Source organism: Ambystoma mexicanum, chromosome 3q (assembly GCF_040938575.1).
Source record: "Ambystoma mexicanum isolate Mex_15411 chromosome 3q, UKY_AmexF1_1, whole genome shotgun sequence".
Taxonomy (NCBI): Eukaryota; Metazoa; Chordata; class Amphibia; order Caudata; family Ambystomatidae; genus Ambystoma; species Ambystoma mexicanum.
The window spans coordinates 1157839748-1157857760 of NC_090926.1; the positions used below are offsets into that span (position 1 = coordinate 1157839748).

Genomic DNA, 18013 nt, shown 5'->3' on the forward strand with positions numbered 1-18013 from the left:
TTATGTGGTAGCCGCACCAACCACAGGGCGCCGACATTCAATAAAGGCGCGGACACCAGGCTACTGATGCAACGACTTGGTTTGGCTGCGTACCATGAACTGACTGTAACCACCAGGGGTGTTGCTAGGTCTGGCAAAGATCCGGGGCTTCGCTAATGTCAGGACTGGGGGCTAGCTAGCCTTTTGCACGTAGCTCCTCAGCTTCTATCCGGGGCTACAACCAAAAGCCCAGGGCTATAGCCCCCCCCCTAGCAACGCCTCTGGTAACCACTGTGCCCCCCTTCCGCCCACCCCGCTCCCTATGCCTCTGGCACCCTCCCACTCTCACCTGACCATGCACGTGATCCCGCAGGACGCTACACTCTCCTACTCCTTTGGTTTAGAGCTTTGATGCCGTAGCCGTTAGTGCTATATAAAATATAGTTATAATGCCATTGGAGGTCATTTGGTGCAGCTCCATTGAATTCATATATTGTTTCCCAGGGTCCTCTGAGGTAATAAGGTCCAAATGTCATAATGAGCAATGCATGAGCTGCTTTACTGTGGGGCACCACTGGGTTTGGGGGATGTACTTGAAGCACCTCCACCCTTATAAAGCAAATGCAGTATTGCGCTAGAATTTATGGAATACCTTCCTGTCCTTAGTGGAGGCTCAGGGTTTAAAAAGCGTGGAGCCCCGCTCCTGTGTTGGGAGATTTGCGCCATGAAGCCTCTCGTAACTGGAGGGAGCTTCACAATCTGTCATATCAGTGAAAAACAAGGAGCTACATTTATTTATTTATTTTAATTCTTGAGAACGCGCCAAATCGGCCACAGGTCTCACGGCGAACAAAAAACACTACAAGACAGGGACAGTTAGAAGACACAGAAAAGATCAGAGACCAGAAGATGGCGGCAAACTAGTCAGAGGACTAGGGTGTGTTGAAGAGATGAGTCTTGGGGTTCTTTTTAAAGATAACTAGTGAAGTGGAGCTCTTAAGGTGAAGAGGGGGTGAGTTCCATAGAGCTGGTGCAGTGACATTGAAGTTATAGGACTGTTATTTAATGAACAGACTACGGGCACCATTACACAGAACTTTGAAGCAATGCAACCAGGGTCGGCCGGGGGCGGGCACCAAAGAATAAATGGCCCACCGGCGCAAGCGCAATGGTACCCACAGGGGAGTTCTTGGTAAAATGTGTTGCAATTTGTGCATTTTAAAGACTATTAATTCAAAACGGAGGCTAGAACTAGGGGCAACTCGCTGGTCTTGGAAGCAAGAACATACAGTGCAACAGAGGTTCCAATCCGGGTCCACGTTTAGAAACCGAACTCAGGTATGGTATAAGGAGCGTTATAAAAAAAAACAATTAAAGCTACTAGCACAGTGATGTAACAAACTAAACTTGCATAAAAACGGGCCCACTTTCACCCAAAAAAACTTGCCCTCCCTCGCTCTCGCACGTTGAGACTAACAAATTCGGGCATTGCCAGCCCGAGCCTGAACGCAACCACGTTTCTCCTACGAGGCCATACAGAGGACAACTGAGCACTATACAGAGGCAACGAAGAAAAACCACTTGCGTATTGTCTACAGCACTTTCTAAAGGCACACCTTGCAAAGGGTAGCAACTCGTCACTTCCAGCAGATGCCAAGACCAAAGTCTAAGCCTCTCTCTGGGCGCACGAGTGCGTGCGTGCACGCCGTGCGCACGCACGCACGCACGGCTCTCGTTTCCACTGGAGGCGTAATGAGGAAGGTGAATTCGTCCACGTAGCTCCTCCACGGGGAGACACCAAGCAAGGCCTGCAGCTGTTGAAGCTGATGCAAGAGGCCTTAAGGGGGGGGGAAGGCTTCTAATTAATCAAATTAAATAGTAACACTGTCCTACTCTCGTATTGACAAGGCGTCTGCGAGTCTGCAGAGGGAGAGGAGGGCGGGGGTTGAGGGCATTACACGATGGCGTGGAGCGCGCCAAGGCCCGGCCGTGCTGGATGGAGCTTTAATGGAAGCTGGCGCAGCTGCCTTGTGGGCAGGCTGCCCGCAGGGCATTGGCAGGGGAGACGTCCAGGCCCAGCTTCAGTAGGCGCAGTTTTGGAGGGTGTGGCGAAGCCAACTAAAGTGGCCTAACATTGTACAGGGTGTAGGGGAGGAGGGTGCGAATGGCCCCAGGGCTGGGAAGGAGGTGGACGGACCATGTGGCACAAACCCAACACCTCCAGTGAACCACGAGGAGCCGGGCCGAGATTCTGCCAGGCTGGTTCCCGCTCCGTTCCCCAACCAACTAGAAGGAGCATGTGGCGCGCGCTTCCCTTTTTTCCAAATCTTTTAATTACTATTTTGCAGCCGTAAAGCAATACTTCATTAAGGTTTAATCAACAAAAAGCGAGTTCCTTAATTCATGAATAATCAGCCCCCGTCTCCCTTCACGCCATCCTCCAGGGTACCGGCACCTGCTGGAAGTCAAGATAACACCACAGGCCTGGCACCTCTCAGTGCGGTGGGGGTTGTTTTTTTGGGGGGGTGGTGTTGAGTGAAGAACCTTGCAAAAATTTTGCACAATTTAATTTTGATTGGATTACATTTTTGTAATCTCAAGCATCCTCACCTGTGCACCCTTAAATCTTGTGCTCCAAAGCGCCTCTTGTGAAGGTTACAAAACAGCGCCAGTGGCATTGCAGAACTTGTGTCAAGCTACAGGGCTGTGGTGAATCCTGGCAAGATTGACTCAGCATTTTATCATTCTGGGGTTGATAAAGGGAGCATCATTCCGCTGGGTAATAACCCTATATTTGACAAGCAAGGGACACTTCCATTGATGTGCTTGTAATAAGTTGGTATAGCAATGCCATGCTCCGCAGTGTTTGTTATAGATGTGGGAGGGCCAGGTAATTCAGGGTTAGGGCCGATCTTGTGGGTCTGGCCTGGCCCTTAGGGCCAAGTGTGAGGGCCGGGGGCAAGAAAATAAGCTGGAGACTAGTGTGTAGTAGGGACGATGCTGGTGTTTTGGGAAGTGGGCAGGGAAAAGGGGATGCCGACATTTTGGGGGTGGGGAGGTGCACTTGGGAAGGGGAGCAAGCACCAGAGGAGCACAAAGAGTTGGTAGGCACTGCCTGTCAACTCTTAGTGCTCACGTAACTTTTGAAATCGCTGCCAGCAGCTGCACGGTTGTGCTGGAAAGCACCCATGTCCCAGCCTAACCATGAGTGGCTGGGGCGGTACAGGAAGTCAGACAGGCTGTACCACAACTCCAGGTTTTTTTTGTTTGGTACCAACTTACAAGTTACCACGCGCCTGATTATTATTCCAATTCGAGAAGGTGTCGCAGGTTGTGTGGAGCAAGAATAAAGGGGACACTAGTGACCCTGGCCCCTTGAAATAATAGTTGATTGGACTTCTCCACACTTCAAAAAACCACCACACTGGGTATTTGTGAAGGGTAGGTTGGTTTATTAAATTGAATTGAAAATGCCCTTTACGGATGACACGTGTTTCGACACACCAGTGTCTTTTTCAAATCAGGGCTGATAGCAATGCTGATAAGTAACATAAAGACAGTGATCATATGGCAAAATAGACGGATATGCATTATAAACATAGGTCATGATAAAACAAATTAAAAACGACCCATACCGAAAAAATCAAAATCATGGTGTGGTGTGGTCACAGAGAAATAAGGAGGGGTGAAGGGTAGGGAGGTAAAAGGTAAGTCATATTGAGAAAAAACAAATAAACAAAAACAAATGAAAAAAACACAATAGCTTGAATAGCTGAGTGCAGGTGCGTGGAAGTTCGAGTGACGCATGCAATACCTCTGCTCTCTCACATCTCTCCTAAGATCATGCCTCTCTCATTACATTTTGGAGTAGCCAGTACAAGAGACCGGTACCTTGGATGGAGTCTGAGAAATAGATCTAGACAGTGCATTCGTGCGTTTCAGATGCCAGCCGAACAGTCTCGTTTCCTGTAGTTGACTTTTAGAATAATGTTCACATTTAGAATGTTTTTTTTTAAATCACTTGCTTTGTGATCTGTTGCAGACGAGCTCACTTTTCAATGGCTGACCCTGATGCATGAACACGGACACACATACACGTGTGCACATGACCTACCACAGAATGCAAACATTTTGAAGCCCATCCCAGCCTCAGGCAGCAGATTGGTCTGGGCAGAAATCAAGAAAAATTGTGCCTGGGAAGCCTGGTAAGGCCAGGGCTGCTGAAAGTACTAGGCAAATTAGGCATCTACCTAGGGCACTTGCCAGTGGGCGGCTCCAAACAACTCTTTTTTTTATCTACTGTTATGAATTAAACAGATTAAGTGCTAATCCCAGCAAAAAGGAGGCAGCTGCCTGCAAACTACAGGTGCTCACTAATGTAGGAGTGACTTTATTCCACTTTGGGACCCAGTAGCAGAAAGCCTGCATCCGGTTGGTCCAGGTTTTTGAGTGGTAGCCTCACAAACTGTAGCTCTAAAGTAAAAATAGTCACTCTTGAAGCAGCATCTCTTCCTCCTGGTCCTGTATCCCCTGGAGTCAGGAAACAGACAACTCACAGGTAGGACAAGGTACGCAGTGGGGAGATTGGGGATGCAGGAAAGATGCCTCATACAGTGAAACGAAAGGGAGCTGACAATGGCCTTTTACGCAATTTCAGAATGTGAGGCATAGAACCGTGTGTCTTGCACCTATACCATAAGCATTTTATTAGCATGAACACATTGATAGAAATTGAGGCAAAAGTTATAACAACAAGTGGCAAACATGGCTGCCTTTTAAAGTAAAAGCTCTTTACCCAGAGCCTTAGACACTGGTTGCTCTTCTATGTTCATCTGTTGTTTTTCTTCCTTCCCCACCCTCTACAAGTTTAAGTGTATCTGGTTGTAACAGCATCTTGATGCCAGAGAGTTATGTGCGCTTAATAAATGTAAAAATAAATAAATAGTGACCCTGTAATTGATTTGTTTCAGTGTTTGCTCTCAAGATGATCACAGCTAAGGCCTATTCATCCCTGATGCCCACTGCACCCCTTTGTGGATTCGAGAGCAGCGCCCCAACATTAGCTCTGCCCAGATTGTGCCCTATGCCCTTGTCACCAGTTGGTTGGTTGAGCCGGGGCAGCACGAGGGCTCCACACAGCACGTGGGACAGTTGGGGACTGTCTGCTCTGACTGCTTAAGAATGAGAGGCACACAGTGGCGTGCTCTGCGAGTCACGCTCACCCGTGGATGAACTAGGCCAATTTCTTTCAGGTGCATCATGATGGACCTCACATCATCGCGTTCTGGTGCTTGTCTGAATATAACACACGTCCTGCTTCCCGCCACCACCTACTCGGCTCCTGTCCGGTCACCCAGCCTCCTTTCACAGCATGAATGCCACGCCCCATAAGTAGATCCCTTATTCGGTGGATCATGCCCTTAAAGTGGCTAATGAACATGAAGGGAGAGAATCCAAAGTTGCTTAGGTGGTCCATAAGTCTGAAAGGCTTTAACTTCACTATTGAGCATAGGCCAGGTGCCCAACATAGCAAAACTGATGGGTTGTCCAGAATGTTTAACCAACCTGAACAAGAAACTCATCCAGGGGTGGATTAGTTCCCCCTGTCCTTAGTCTGGGAGGGGCGAGTGTTAGGAAAGATTTCATAATTGTATGTAATTTTCCCTCCATGTGGCAACCCCCAAACTTTTTGCTGTTGTTTTACACCCTGATCTAGACTTTGCCAGAGAAGCGCAGCCTTCCGCCGCACCCAAACATGTTTCCCTGCCACTCGCCACAGTGTATTTGTTCAGATCACCATCTCAGGATAGCCCTCAAAATATTGGTCCCTGCACGGAGTGCCACTTTTAGTTTGGGCTAAAGCTCCACCTATAAGCTGCAGCTGCTGCATTAGAGTACAGATAGGAAGAAATGGCCTGTTAGCAGGGAGACCAAGCTTGTAGGTGTTTGGTTATCTGCACATGCCTTGACTGTCCATGGTCCTGCTAATCCCTATGGTCATTACCACCCAGTTCCTGCTTCCTCCCGCCCAAAACAGCACCTTATGGGAACTCTTTCAGCTCACTTTAATAAAGCCTTACCTTAAAACATTGCACTCATAGTGCCTGCCATGGTTTTTCAAAGCAGTCTTCTGAAAGTTAATTACTTAATTGGAGCTGTAAAACGCTCTACTGGTGTAACAAAAATGTCTTAACCTGATCTGCCTTCAGCCACTCGCTTTATAAGCACTATGCGTGTCCTTCACTGAAATCCTGTTAATAACGAGCATTGGCAAAGCAAACCGTTTTGGTTAATGTTTAAGTGTTAGGCATTTGCCAGGCACTGCTTTTAGGTGCTAAGGTACCCGCACCATTTTGCCCCTGCTACCATCAATGTCCAGATAATGCCACTACAGCAGTGCCTGGTAAAGGCCTTTTGCATGCCTACACAAAAGCCCAAACTGTTGGCATTGCCCACGCTTGTTCTGTTTCCTTTCGGCACTGTTGTTGCGGCACCATTGTGCTCTCTTCTCTATGGTGGGGCACGTTTGTTATGGCACGCTGTTGCTGTGTGCTTTCAGTATTGCGATATCATCAGGGCTAGTTTTACTGTGCCCTTTCTTTGTTGTGCTGCAGTTTCATTGCTGCATTCTGCTATGTTCTCCCTATGTTGTGATGAATAACTTTGCCCGTTTTATTGTCCTATTTTTGTGCCGGCACGATGTCCATGAAAAGCTCGAATGGAGAAATAACCACATTTTTGTGTTGTTTTAATAATGCGGGCGGAGACCCCTGCGCCCCTCTCTCCCCCCACCTTAACTATTATCCTTACCCCACCCCTATATTTTAGAAAAATGTCCCACGTTCTCGATAAATAATCGGTCAAAAAATGCGATTATTTCTCCATCCGATTTTTTGAATTTCGATCATTTCTACGGATACCATTTGTAATGAGTCACCAAGGCTCCCTCGCACTGGGACACAGACACGTGCTCTCACTACCTTAGAGTGACATTGCCTGGTTAGGACTCTGGTCTGCTGGTGGTCATGGCGCTGCCTGTGTGGTGTCACTGGAGCCTGGTGGCAGGCTTTATCCTCCTGGGTGTCTTTGATCTGCCTCTCCAGTGTGTATTTCTCGCATAGTGCACCCACCTGCCCCTTTGGGTAGACGATTCCCCTCATAGAGGTAGCCCTGGGTGCTGGCATTTGCCCCCCAGTCAAAAATTGGCAAAGGCTGCCTGAGCGTGAATGCATGATGAATCGGCGCAAAGACACAGGCAAAATCAAATAAACAACACAGAAGATATAAAGGCAATTAGTACCCGGCGTGGGTGTGTCCACGGGATACACGTAACGTGATTGGCTCGTTTCCCAGCCATACCACGGTGTAATCCCATGGAGGCACCTACGTGCCTGCGTGCGTTGGATCCCGGTGGGGGTAGAGGGCATGGCAGCCCCTTAGCCAATGAAGAGGCTCGAAACAGGGCAATCCCCGCTCCGAGCCTCCCCAAGGCTGGAGGCTGCCTTTATCCCCCGCCGGGGACTGAGGTAAGTTTTTTTTTTCTTCCACCCTCTTCCCCTCCAAACTATCACCGCCCCACCCTCCCAAACCCCACTTATCTTCTTGTTTCTTCTTTTCTAGGGAGCAAACGCGCTGGGAACATTTCTGTTCCCAGCACATCCGCTCCCGATGGCTGCCATGGAAAGGGACAATGGACTACGTTTTCCCTTTCCCTACAGCCATTTTATTAGACTTTTTGGCACGCCGTCTCACGGCTTATTGCCACAGTATTGACTGCTCTGTAATTATTAAGCACTCCATAAGCATACAGTGCTTTTTAGCTTCTTCAAGTTAATTAAGGCTGCTCACGACTTAAGTTCTCCAGGGGAGACCTTGTTCAGTTCAAGACATTCACATTGGGGAACAGATAACGATTGCAGCCCGAGGAATGCTTTCCATCTCGGGGGGCGAGGGGAAAGGGGGGTGCAGAGGTTCAGACCTTGGGGGTGGTTAAGGCGTACTGTTTTCACTCAAATGGGGAAAGGCCCAGCCTTCTATCTTTCATTGGGAGTGGCATACAATGGACTGACCTTGAGGTCACCCTTAAGGGATTGCCACATCCCATTCTACCCACCCCCTCTTTTTTTTTGCTTTAGAATACTAGCCTCAATCACTAAGCTGGGGGCCTGTCGGGGCAAGTAGCCCAATGCAGTAGCCCCTAGACTGGTCACTAGCTTACACATCATGGAACTGAGGGTGGAATCGGCATGCAGTTTCACGCTTGCATGCTGGGGGATAGGAATAGCAAGCTGGGGATAGGAATATTCTATCGCAGGAAGTTTGGTTGAATGCCAAACGAGCTCATTTCTTTGACCAAATTCAGCCAAATATTTATGTGTGCGTGGGTAAAGGTAATAATTAAGCTAGCGGGGGAAACAGTGTGGGGTGGGGGTCCACCCCGCATATATTGACAGCCAAATGGATTAAAAGAAAAAAAATGCTTTTGCATTCGGCAAAATATCTTCGAACAAATCACATAGTACCCATGCTGGCACACACGGGGGAGCATGCAGAAAAGGACACCTCTGCGCGCATCCTGGGAGGGTTGCTTTCCAGAGAGGCCTACATATGCAGATCTAGTTGACAGCCCGGGAGCCGGGAATGAAGTGCGAGCCTCTCATCGGGGCGGGCACGGAGGACAGCGCAGCAAGGAGGCAGCGGGCACAGGTGTTCCCAGTGGGATCGCACTACTGCAGGAAGGTTAAACTGGTGTAAAATCGCAGGGACCTTGAAATGAAAGACAAGGGATTGTAGAGCAGAGGGAGAGATCAGGGAGGTAACGTTAACAGACTGAGAGTGATGGAGCGTAAGGGCTGGGAAAACAGAAGGGTGGGTACAGAAGAAAAACTGAGGAGAGACAACAGTGGGAGGTCTCTGCATCTCACCAGTAGCTTGCCATCATATCCTGAACTCTCTGCCTAGGTGCTGTGTTCTGTTGACAAAGGCCCCCGGAGCAGCTAGGCAGTGTTAGTAGCGTACCAAAAAAAGTAGGGGGAACACCGTTCCGACCGTTCTGGTTCACTTCGATCACTGCAGCTAGGTAGCTTAGGGCCAGGCCCTTAAAGTCTTCCCAGAATTGTGTCAGAGGGTTCAGAAAAGTTCTTGGGCGAAATCGGATAAAAAGCCATGGGATGCCCAGACAGTTCTGCGATGGAATAAATGACACATTCCAATATTTTAAATGCCAGGGCACTAGCGTTACCCATGTGCAATGCGCCCCGACAGATCCTGCCTGTGACCATCACAAATGGCGTGCGCTAAATGGAAAAACTCGATGTATCACAAAGTACTTATTTATATGTGTGCCACATCCCTGAAGTGGCACTACCACTCTAGAAAAAATACCACTACCACAATATGAAGATAACAGTCATATAACGGTAGAAATTAAATTAACCCAGTTTGAAAAAAAAAAATGTGCCTGGGGATTTAATGCATGCCAGTGTTCATGCTAGTTAATAAAAACAATCAGAATTGTCAGCTGCCAGAGCATACAACATAATGAGAATGATTTGCAAAGGTTCGGCCGCCTGTCATGGCTGTGGGTGTCAAGGGAAGCAGTGAGGCCAGGTGAGGGTTCAGAGTGAGGTTCACGGGTCCTCCGGTCAGGGGCCAGTACTCCAGCCCTAGGTCCCTAGAATCCTCTCTCTCCCTCCCATGACTCCAGTGCATAGGAACAGATGCGCGGTCGCTGGGAATGAGCGCCCGCATGTCTGTTCTGGGCTTCAATGAGCCTTCCTTGGCTGTGGCGATAGTTCTCGGGGTCCTGTGTAGGACCCTCTTTACTCTCCTGTCTGGTACCCCGAGTCTTCCAGCAGGAACAAGGATAGGACTTCACACTGATAGCGAGACCCCATGGAGTGGCTATCAAAGTCCTGCTTTTCTGGTTGGGCCGCGGGCGCCAATACTTTTCAGGGCCCCTGGTCGTAAGGGTGTTTTGTTTGTCTCTCGTTCCTCTTACTCTCTCCTCCTCCCAGATTTCTCTCTGCTTCCCCTGCCCCCCTCTTCTCTCTTGTTCCCCTCCTCGTCTCTGTTCTCTCTTCTTCTCCTTCTCCTCCTCCTTCTCTCTGTTCTCTCTTCTTCTCCTCTTCCTCTCTGCCTCTCTTCTTCCCCTCCTCGTCTCTGTTCTCTCTTCTTCTCCTCCTTCTCTCCGTTCTCTCTTCTCCTCCTCCTCTCTGTTCTCTCTTCTTCCCTCGTCGTCTCTGTTCTCTGTTCTTCTTCTCCTTCTTCTCCTCCTCCTCTCTGTTCCCTCTTCTTCCCCTCTTCCTTTCTGGACTCTCTTCTTCTCCTCCTCTTCCTCTCTGTACTCTTCTCCTCCTCCTCTGTTCTCTCTTCTTCTCCTCTTCCTCTCTGCCTCTCTGCCTCTCTTCTTCTCCTCTTCCTCTCTGCCTCTCTTCTACTCCCCCTCTTCCTCTCTTTTCTCTCTTCCTCCTCTCTGTTTTCTCTCCTTCCCCTGCCCCCCTCTTCTCTCTTCTTCTCCTCCTCGTCTCTGTTCTCTCTTCTTCCCCTCCTTGTCTCTGTTCTCTCTTCTTCTCCTTCTTCTCCTCCTCCTCTCTGTTCCCTCTTCTTCCCCCCATCCTCTCTGGACTCTCTTATTCTCCTCATCATCCTCTCTGTTCTCTCTTCTTCTTCTCTTCCTCTTCTTCTCCTCTTCCTCTCTGTCTCGCTTCTTCTCCTCCTCTCTTATCTCTTTTTCTCCACTTCCTCTCTGTTCTCTCTTCTTCTCCACCTTCTCTTTATTTCTTCTTCTTATACTAAAAAACATATTACCAATCCTTACCTCGAAATGCAAATAGTGTGTGAGGAATAATGTTTATGGCAAAGAAGGAAGTGTTCAAAATGATATGTCAACGGTTCAGGCTGTTGGCCTCCCTTCCCCACCTTTTCAGCACATGGACAAGGCGGTTCACCCGAGTGTAGCAGTGTCTCTGGCTTCCTTAGCCCGAGTTCACAGTTCAGTCATCAGCATCAGGCCCTTCGGAGCATACGTCTCCTTGCTTCTCAATGTCTCTTCACTCAAAGGGCCTGATGCAACCAAATAAACATGTTATTTTCCTCTTTAGATTTTCACAAGTATTCACATCAGGTGATTCACTATTTACCCTTGATCCCCCTCAGCTGGGCTCAGATACTTTTAGCACAAAGTTCTGCACAGGCTTCCATCTGCCGGGCTCAAGCCTGTCTTACACCTTTTACTTTATTACACAATGTTTGTAGGTTATTCTTTTTTGGGTGACTCACAGTTCACCCCGGATCCCCATCAGCCGGGCTCAGATCCCTTCAACACAATTAGTCTCCCTCAGCTGGACCCGGACCAATGTCAATGTAACATCAAGTATCGAAGACTTTCGAATGTGCACAGGGTTTGGCTTGACCCGTTGCAGGACCACTTCGATTTCACAAATCTCTTTCTTTTAAGGTTTGCACCCTTTCAGTTGGATAACTAACAGAGACTTTTGAATTAGCACCCACGTGATGCCATACCCCTCCGTCTACAGCATTGTATCTTAGCTTCAAAGTTCATTCACTCATTCGCTGTTTTAATAATCTTTTTTTATACAATGTTGCCGCTTGCACCTTGGTTTTCACACAGCCCGGTTTGGTATCAATCTCCCCAACTCACCGGCTGTGCTGACTTCACTGGTTGCTGCTTTGTTGTAGGAACCAAGGACAGTAACACGGTGGCAAATGCTTCTCCCTGCCTTGTCTATTGATGCAGGAGAGCCCCTGGTACCTCCGACACCAATGCAGGATTCTTCAGCTTTAATTCCAGGTCATACGTTTCCTATTCTCGAAGGCTCATGAAAGATTCCGTCTTTCTGTGAAAAGGTCAAGGGTACTTCCCTCCTTGCAATCCTCTTCAGTCTTGCCGTCTTCCGCCTTGTGTTAAACTGCCATCTTGGAACTGCTGCTTCCTTGTGTGCTTTGCATCGCTCGGAGTGTGCTTTCGTGCTTCGCCTTTTATCCGTGTGGGGAAGGGTGATGGAAGTCAGGTGTGGGTAATGATCAGTAATTGCCTGACCCTGCCTGACCATTGTATTGGGACATGTCAGGTTTACGGCTCAAGTGTTAGTACATTTTCCCTCACAGGGAGTTGTCCATGGGAAAGTGTTTGTGTCGTAAAAGGGGGAGTTGAATCCCTAAGTATCCAACCTGGTAGGATGGGGTAAAGGAATTGCAGGGAAGTGGGTACCACGTCTCGCCATCTGGTGTCCACTTCCACTCCCTGAGGGCCCCTCATTCAGGTGATCCTCCCACACTGGACCACCCCCAGGAACTGGATCCAAAAGCAATGGCTGTGTCCTGGCCACTTGTATGACAGATCCCCGGGGACTAGCAGGTGAGACACCTTCAGGTTTCTCACAGTAGGAGGAGATTGGCAGTTAGTAACAGAGGGGGATATGTGAGAGGAGTATCTGAGATAAATAGGAGCAGGCCTCAAAATGTGCACTCTTCATTAGCCATTCCTGAGTGATAATTGACTCTTGGCGAGTAAGAAATGTGGGCTGTTTCCATGTCAGCAATTGAGATGGTGAGTGACTTTTATGCCTGGCTAGTGGCTTGCAGCTTGACATTTTGACCCCAGATAGGAGGTTCCGGGTGCATAGACAGAGTAACATTAAGCAAGATAAGAAACAGAATGTGATGTGTGTAAAGATGGAGCAGAAAGAAGGGTTCATGCAGATGGTGGAGATACAGCCGCGCATGATAGAATATGTGTGTACAGAGAGACAGTAAGAGAATGAACACAGAGTTGTTTTTTTTTCAGACCGCAATTGACAGAAGATAATAATAGGTAATGGGCTACAAAAACAGATGTCTACATAGGGTATCAGGAAAATCAAAAAAAAGGGGGAGGGTGTGTGTGTGTGTGTGTGTGTGTATATATATATATGTATATATATATATATATATATATATATAGGAAGTAAAGTGTTTCTGGAGTAGCAGGGAGCTACAAAAGGTGATTGGTTTATAAAGCATATCATTGAGTGCAAATGGTAATACCTATAGAGTATTTAGGAGTAACAGGAGGTGGTGTGGATAGTTTGTGTAGCATGGAATAGCATGGTTATGTGTGTGTATGAAGTATCTTGGCGTATTAGAAGATGATAGGCTTATCAAATGAATATCACAGAATGCAAAAGGGTAAAGCATGGAAAGAGTAATAGGTAGGAGGGAGTAACAAAGTGGTTTCTGTACGGGTGTTGAAGAAGGTGGCATGGCTGTGGTTATAGAAAAAAGGGCCCTCACTATCCCCATCTTCTAAGAGGAGTTTCTCTGCCTCAAAACAAATACTAAATGGTCTGTCAGAATGTCCATCAAATCAAATTCTGCCTTCCTGTGTCACAACCTCCTTCTATCCCTCACACTACAACTAAAGGATAATCTAACAGAACATTCTTTCTCTAGAAGAATGTCGACCTTCCTCTGATGCTCGGATAGCATTTAAAAGAATGTCCTCTTGCAACAAGAATGCCAAGGGGAATGATGTCCTCCCCTGGGCTTGTGGGTTTCACACCGTCTTCATACAATTCCACATGCAGGAGAATGGCTCCCTTCTCCTGGTGTAGATCTATCAAGTTCCAATACACCCAGGGGGAATGATTCCCTTCCCTTGGCGTCTCTAGCACAACTCCCAGTTTGGCAGCAGGAGAATGACTCCCTTTGCCTGGTATAGCTTGGAACAGTTCACAACAAGGCCAGGGGGAATGACTCCCTTCCCTTGGCGTCTCTAGCACAACTCCCAGTTCGGCAGCAGGAGAATGACTCCCTTTGCCTGGTATAGCTTGGAACAGTTCACAACAAGGCCAGGCGGAATGACTCCCGTCACCTTGTTCCAAGAGCTTTAGCCCCTTCTCCAGGAGAATCACTCCCTTCTCCTGGTGTCTGACAAGTTCTTTCTCACAATCTTCAGCTTGATGTGCACTTTGCCACTCTGATTTGGTGTCAGCAAAGACCCAAATCCTTCTTGGTTGATGACTGGCCTTAATGTCATGCGATGGGAAAGTTCTCCTTGTTTGCTCAGTTCCATTTTGTTGAGGTCCCAGACCCTTCTCTGGAGGAGAATGGGCTTGCTGTTGTCACTGCAATGAAGAAGCTCACCTCGGATGCTTGTTTTACAATCGTTGGGGTCTCCAACCCATCTCTGTTGGCCAGTGGACTTCATGTCACCGCTGTGATGAGGAACGTCTCCTCAGAAGCTTGGTTTATACTGGTTAGGGTCTCTCACCCGTCTCTGGTGGCCAGTGGCAGAGGCGTTGCTAAGGGGTGGCTAAGGGGCTATAGCCTGGGATCTTTTGGTTGTAGCCCCTGATAGAAGCTCAGGCGCTACATCCAAAAGGCTAGTTGGCCCCGAGTCCTGACAGTCCCAACATTAGCGTAGCCCTAGATCTTTTGCAAACCTACCAACACCCCTGGTCAGCTGGCTTATTTATGACACTGCGATGAGGAAGATCTCCTCAGATGCTGGGTATGCAAGTATTATGGTCCCCGACCCATCTCTCTTCAGCCCCTGTGTCCCCTTGGGATCTCTCTCACCTCCCATTACTTTCTGTGGGATGTCAGCATGCCACTGGGACTTCGTGGTGCTGGGGTTCTTCTCTCTGATGCACCAGGCTTCTCGCTCCAGTTGCCAAGCACTGCTGCGGCTCTGTACTCTGGTTTGCTGCTCGGCTCTTCTCTCCAGCTTCACGTTCGGTTCTGCATCAGCTGGGCTCTCTGAGAACTCGTTCTGTGCTTGGCCAGCATCCTCCGCTCTCTTCTGATTCTGGTCTGCCCACAGCGTTTGAAACTCCCACTGGTTTCCGCACCTGTTGCCTCTCTGGCAGGGGTCGACAGGTTTTTTGGTCCATTGTCTATACTTATACAATGTTAACAGTCCCGCCCTTGTGGATTGCAAAAGTCCTCATGCCTCCTCTGGGCCCTCCCCATGAGGTCCTCCCACATTAAACCACCCCTAGGGGGACTATTGGGTAGCGGCCGCACCTCCCTTGCCTCATGGAAAAGGGCTCCCCCTTGGGGAGAAGTGACAACACCTTGTGAATCCTCACATTGTGTGGAAGCTTTCATGTAGTAACAAAGATTATTGCAAGAGTAGCAGGCCATAACAGAATGTGATGGTAGATGGCATATTGGAACGTAACATAATGTGACATTTTTATACTAGGTGTACGAAAGTAATGTATGGTAGTGTGTGTGTGTACACAGAAAGCGCAACGTAAAGTAATTGATTGTAACAAAATATAATATGTGAATTGATTATGAGGAATTAACAAATTGTAATGTGAATATGGAGTGGGTAACATGGAGCAACAAGATTGTGTGTGTGTGTGTGTGTGTGTGTGTGTGTGTGCGCACTAGCAGGAAGCAACACAAAATGATGGGTGCAAAGAGTATTAGAGAGCCACAGAAGGTGGTACAGGATGTATTTGGAGTATCATAGAATAGGTGACGGTGCTAAAGAAGCAGGGATTAACATATTAACATTCATGGTGTGAGCAAGGAGAATAAAACAAGGTGAGGGCAAATAGGGAGTTGTGGAGTAGCGGAAGTCATAGAGAGTAACACCAGGTAATATGCATATAGAAAAAGTACTGGGGAATAACTGTGTGCCTTATTAGTCTTCCCACTCACAGGTATGGGTGGCCAGGAATTATAAGGTGGGGCTATCAGAGTCTGGAATGTCCTGCTGTTGACTCTCACTTTATGTTGAATATCCAACACTATTTTCAGATGCATGCTCTTTACAACGTTCCTCTTTCTTGTTTCAAACATTTCAGGTCCAGTGACTTCTACTCCCATCAGCACGACTACAACTGTGAAACCGACAACCGTCACCACCACGTCCTCACCATCGGCCACCACCACAGTGCGGCGGACCCCGCTTACCACACACCCAATTGGTGCCATAAACCAGATGGGACCTGACATCCACCCAATCACAGCCTCCATCCCCAGTACCCGCAAGCCACCGTCCTCCAATCAGCACATCTTCCCAGAAGTCTTCTGTGAATCTAAGGAGGTCCGCAGGGTGCTGTGGCCAGCCACCCAGCAGGGCATGCTGGTGGAACGCCCATGTCCCAAGGGCACCAGAGGTAGAATGCACAGTTTGAGGGTTTGTCAACATGTCCCGGGCACCAGCAGGACTCTCTGCAACAGACTAAGGAATTGATTCCTCTGGTCAATTCAAAGGGGACAGCATTCACCATAGTATTAGTAGTAAGGGATGTCACTGGTCTGCGTACCAGTGGAGAGTTAAGACAGGGATTTCCTTTCCCTGTGGCTGTAAAAAGAGGTAGACTGGCAAGGAGAGTGGTGAGTGTAGTGATGAGGTGTAAAGTTTTGTAGATTGTCCTCTGGGGATAGGCTAGGTTCAACTGTCTGCAGCTCGCTAGAAGTTTTAGACTACTACTTCAATGGTTCCTTGCCATTGACTACGTTGGCAAGGACTGATGGAGTTGTAGTCTAAATCATCAGGAGAGCCAAAAGGTCTAGCCTTGGGCTAGGTCAATTATTGGTTGTGTTTTCTCCACTTACATGAGCCATTCCATTTCCTAGTTGGTGAATATCAGTGACAAGAGGTGTACTAAGTAATGGGGCACACTCACTCACATACCTGTGTATGACCAGAGGATAGGATCTGTAGGTGTTTAGCAGAAAGATACATTGGTATAGGAACAAGATGAGTTAGTTGTTTGCAGAGGAGCAATCGGTCAGTGATTGGCATGGTTGTAGTGTGGTTGCAGGACAGGACGTGTAAGCAGCCCATTGCTAGGGGGTAAAATAAGGGAGGACAGAATATCTCTGTGGTTGAAAGAGGGATAAATAGCTTTGGGGTTACAGCTGGTCAGTGCATTGAAGAGAGATAGAATAGTTTGGGTAGGGCGTGGGTCACTGGTTGGAAGAAGGATAGAATGGCTCGGAGAGAAGGACTGTCAGTGGTTGGCAGATAGAATAAGTGGGTTGAGACAGGACAGCCCAGAGTTTCAGATCTGGTGTGGTAGAGGATGTGTGCACAGATCTTTAGAATACCAGGCCTAAATGTTGGGCTGTCTTTGGAATCCAGCGGCGGTCAGTTGTTAGAAATCATCTCTGAGTTGACTGAACGGCTATATGGAAGGTTTCAATGAAGGAGGCCTCTCTAGTAGTGAGGTTCAAAATGATACTGACCACTCTTAGATTCCTCCCTTTGATGAACATCTTCTAAAACCGATCCTTTTGGGCCAGGTATGCCCCTGTGCGTCGGTAGGCCAAGTTGACCTATGAATGCCCATCGCCACTAGCCAGCATGTGGTGGCGGGTATCCTTTCAGGAGATATTTTAAATGCCCACCTCACATAACCATTAGACATCTAGGGTCTCATGGAGTGGTAGCCAACAGAGTGTTGTGACTGTACCACCTCACTGTTAGCCATGGTCTCAGGGGATGGTAACCCATAGTGAGTGTTTTAAATTGTGCAACTTCACACTTAGGGCCTTGTGAGTGTTAGCTACAAAAGCTTTGGTGAATGCCAACCTCGCTGTCAGTCCGTGGCAAACCATGTGTGTATTGTGAATGCAGCCCTTTATTCACTTAAGGTCTTGAGAGGTGGCCCTCCATTTGCACATGAACACTGAGCATTTTCCAGCCCTTTCTATTAATTTAGTGTGACTTCTTTGGGAAAGGCGGATAATATGATTCTATGGTTACAGCCAATATAATTATATAGTGTCACTTGTCATTGTCAAAAGTGTAATTTGTAATTTGTAATAGGCCCAAGCAGGGCAGACCCGATCATATATTAAGTGTACCCCCTCTTTCTCCTAATACTTCATATTACAGTCTGACCACATCTTCATGTTGTATCGTTCTATCTTGCTCTCTCTTTCTGCAATCCCCCTAGGTTTACTCTTCCCTTTTCCCCCTTTACCTCCTTTTCATGTTCCCATCTTCCCTTTATCTCTTCCTCATCACTCTTATTGACGTCCCATCCATATCCCCTTTCACTTTGCT

The 18013-nt window shown here is 48.0% G+C and overlaps 1 protein-coding gene across 4 annotated transcripts in view; it reads left to right on the top strand.

The window, feature by feature from the left end:
* ADGRL1 (adhesion G protein-coupled receptor L1) overlaps window positions 1-18013 on the top strand; it is a 979436-nt gene that overhangs the window by 771758 nt on the left and 189665 nt on the right. For all 4 annotated transcript variants that reach the window (XM_069603973.1, XM_069603976.1, XM_069603977.1 and 1 more), the window contains exon 6: window positions 15801-16115. In XM_069603973.1, the coding sequence (XP_069460074.1) occupies window positions 15801-16115 (315 nt within the window). The remainder of the gene's footprint in view (window positions 1-15800; window positions 16116-18013) is intronic.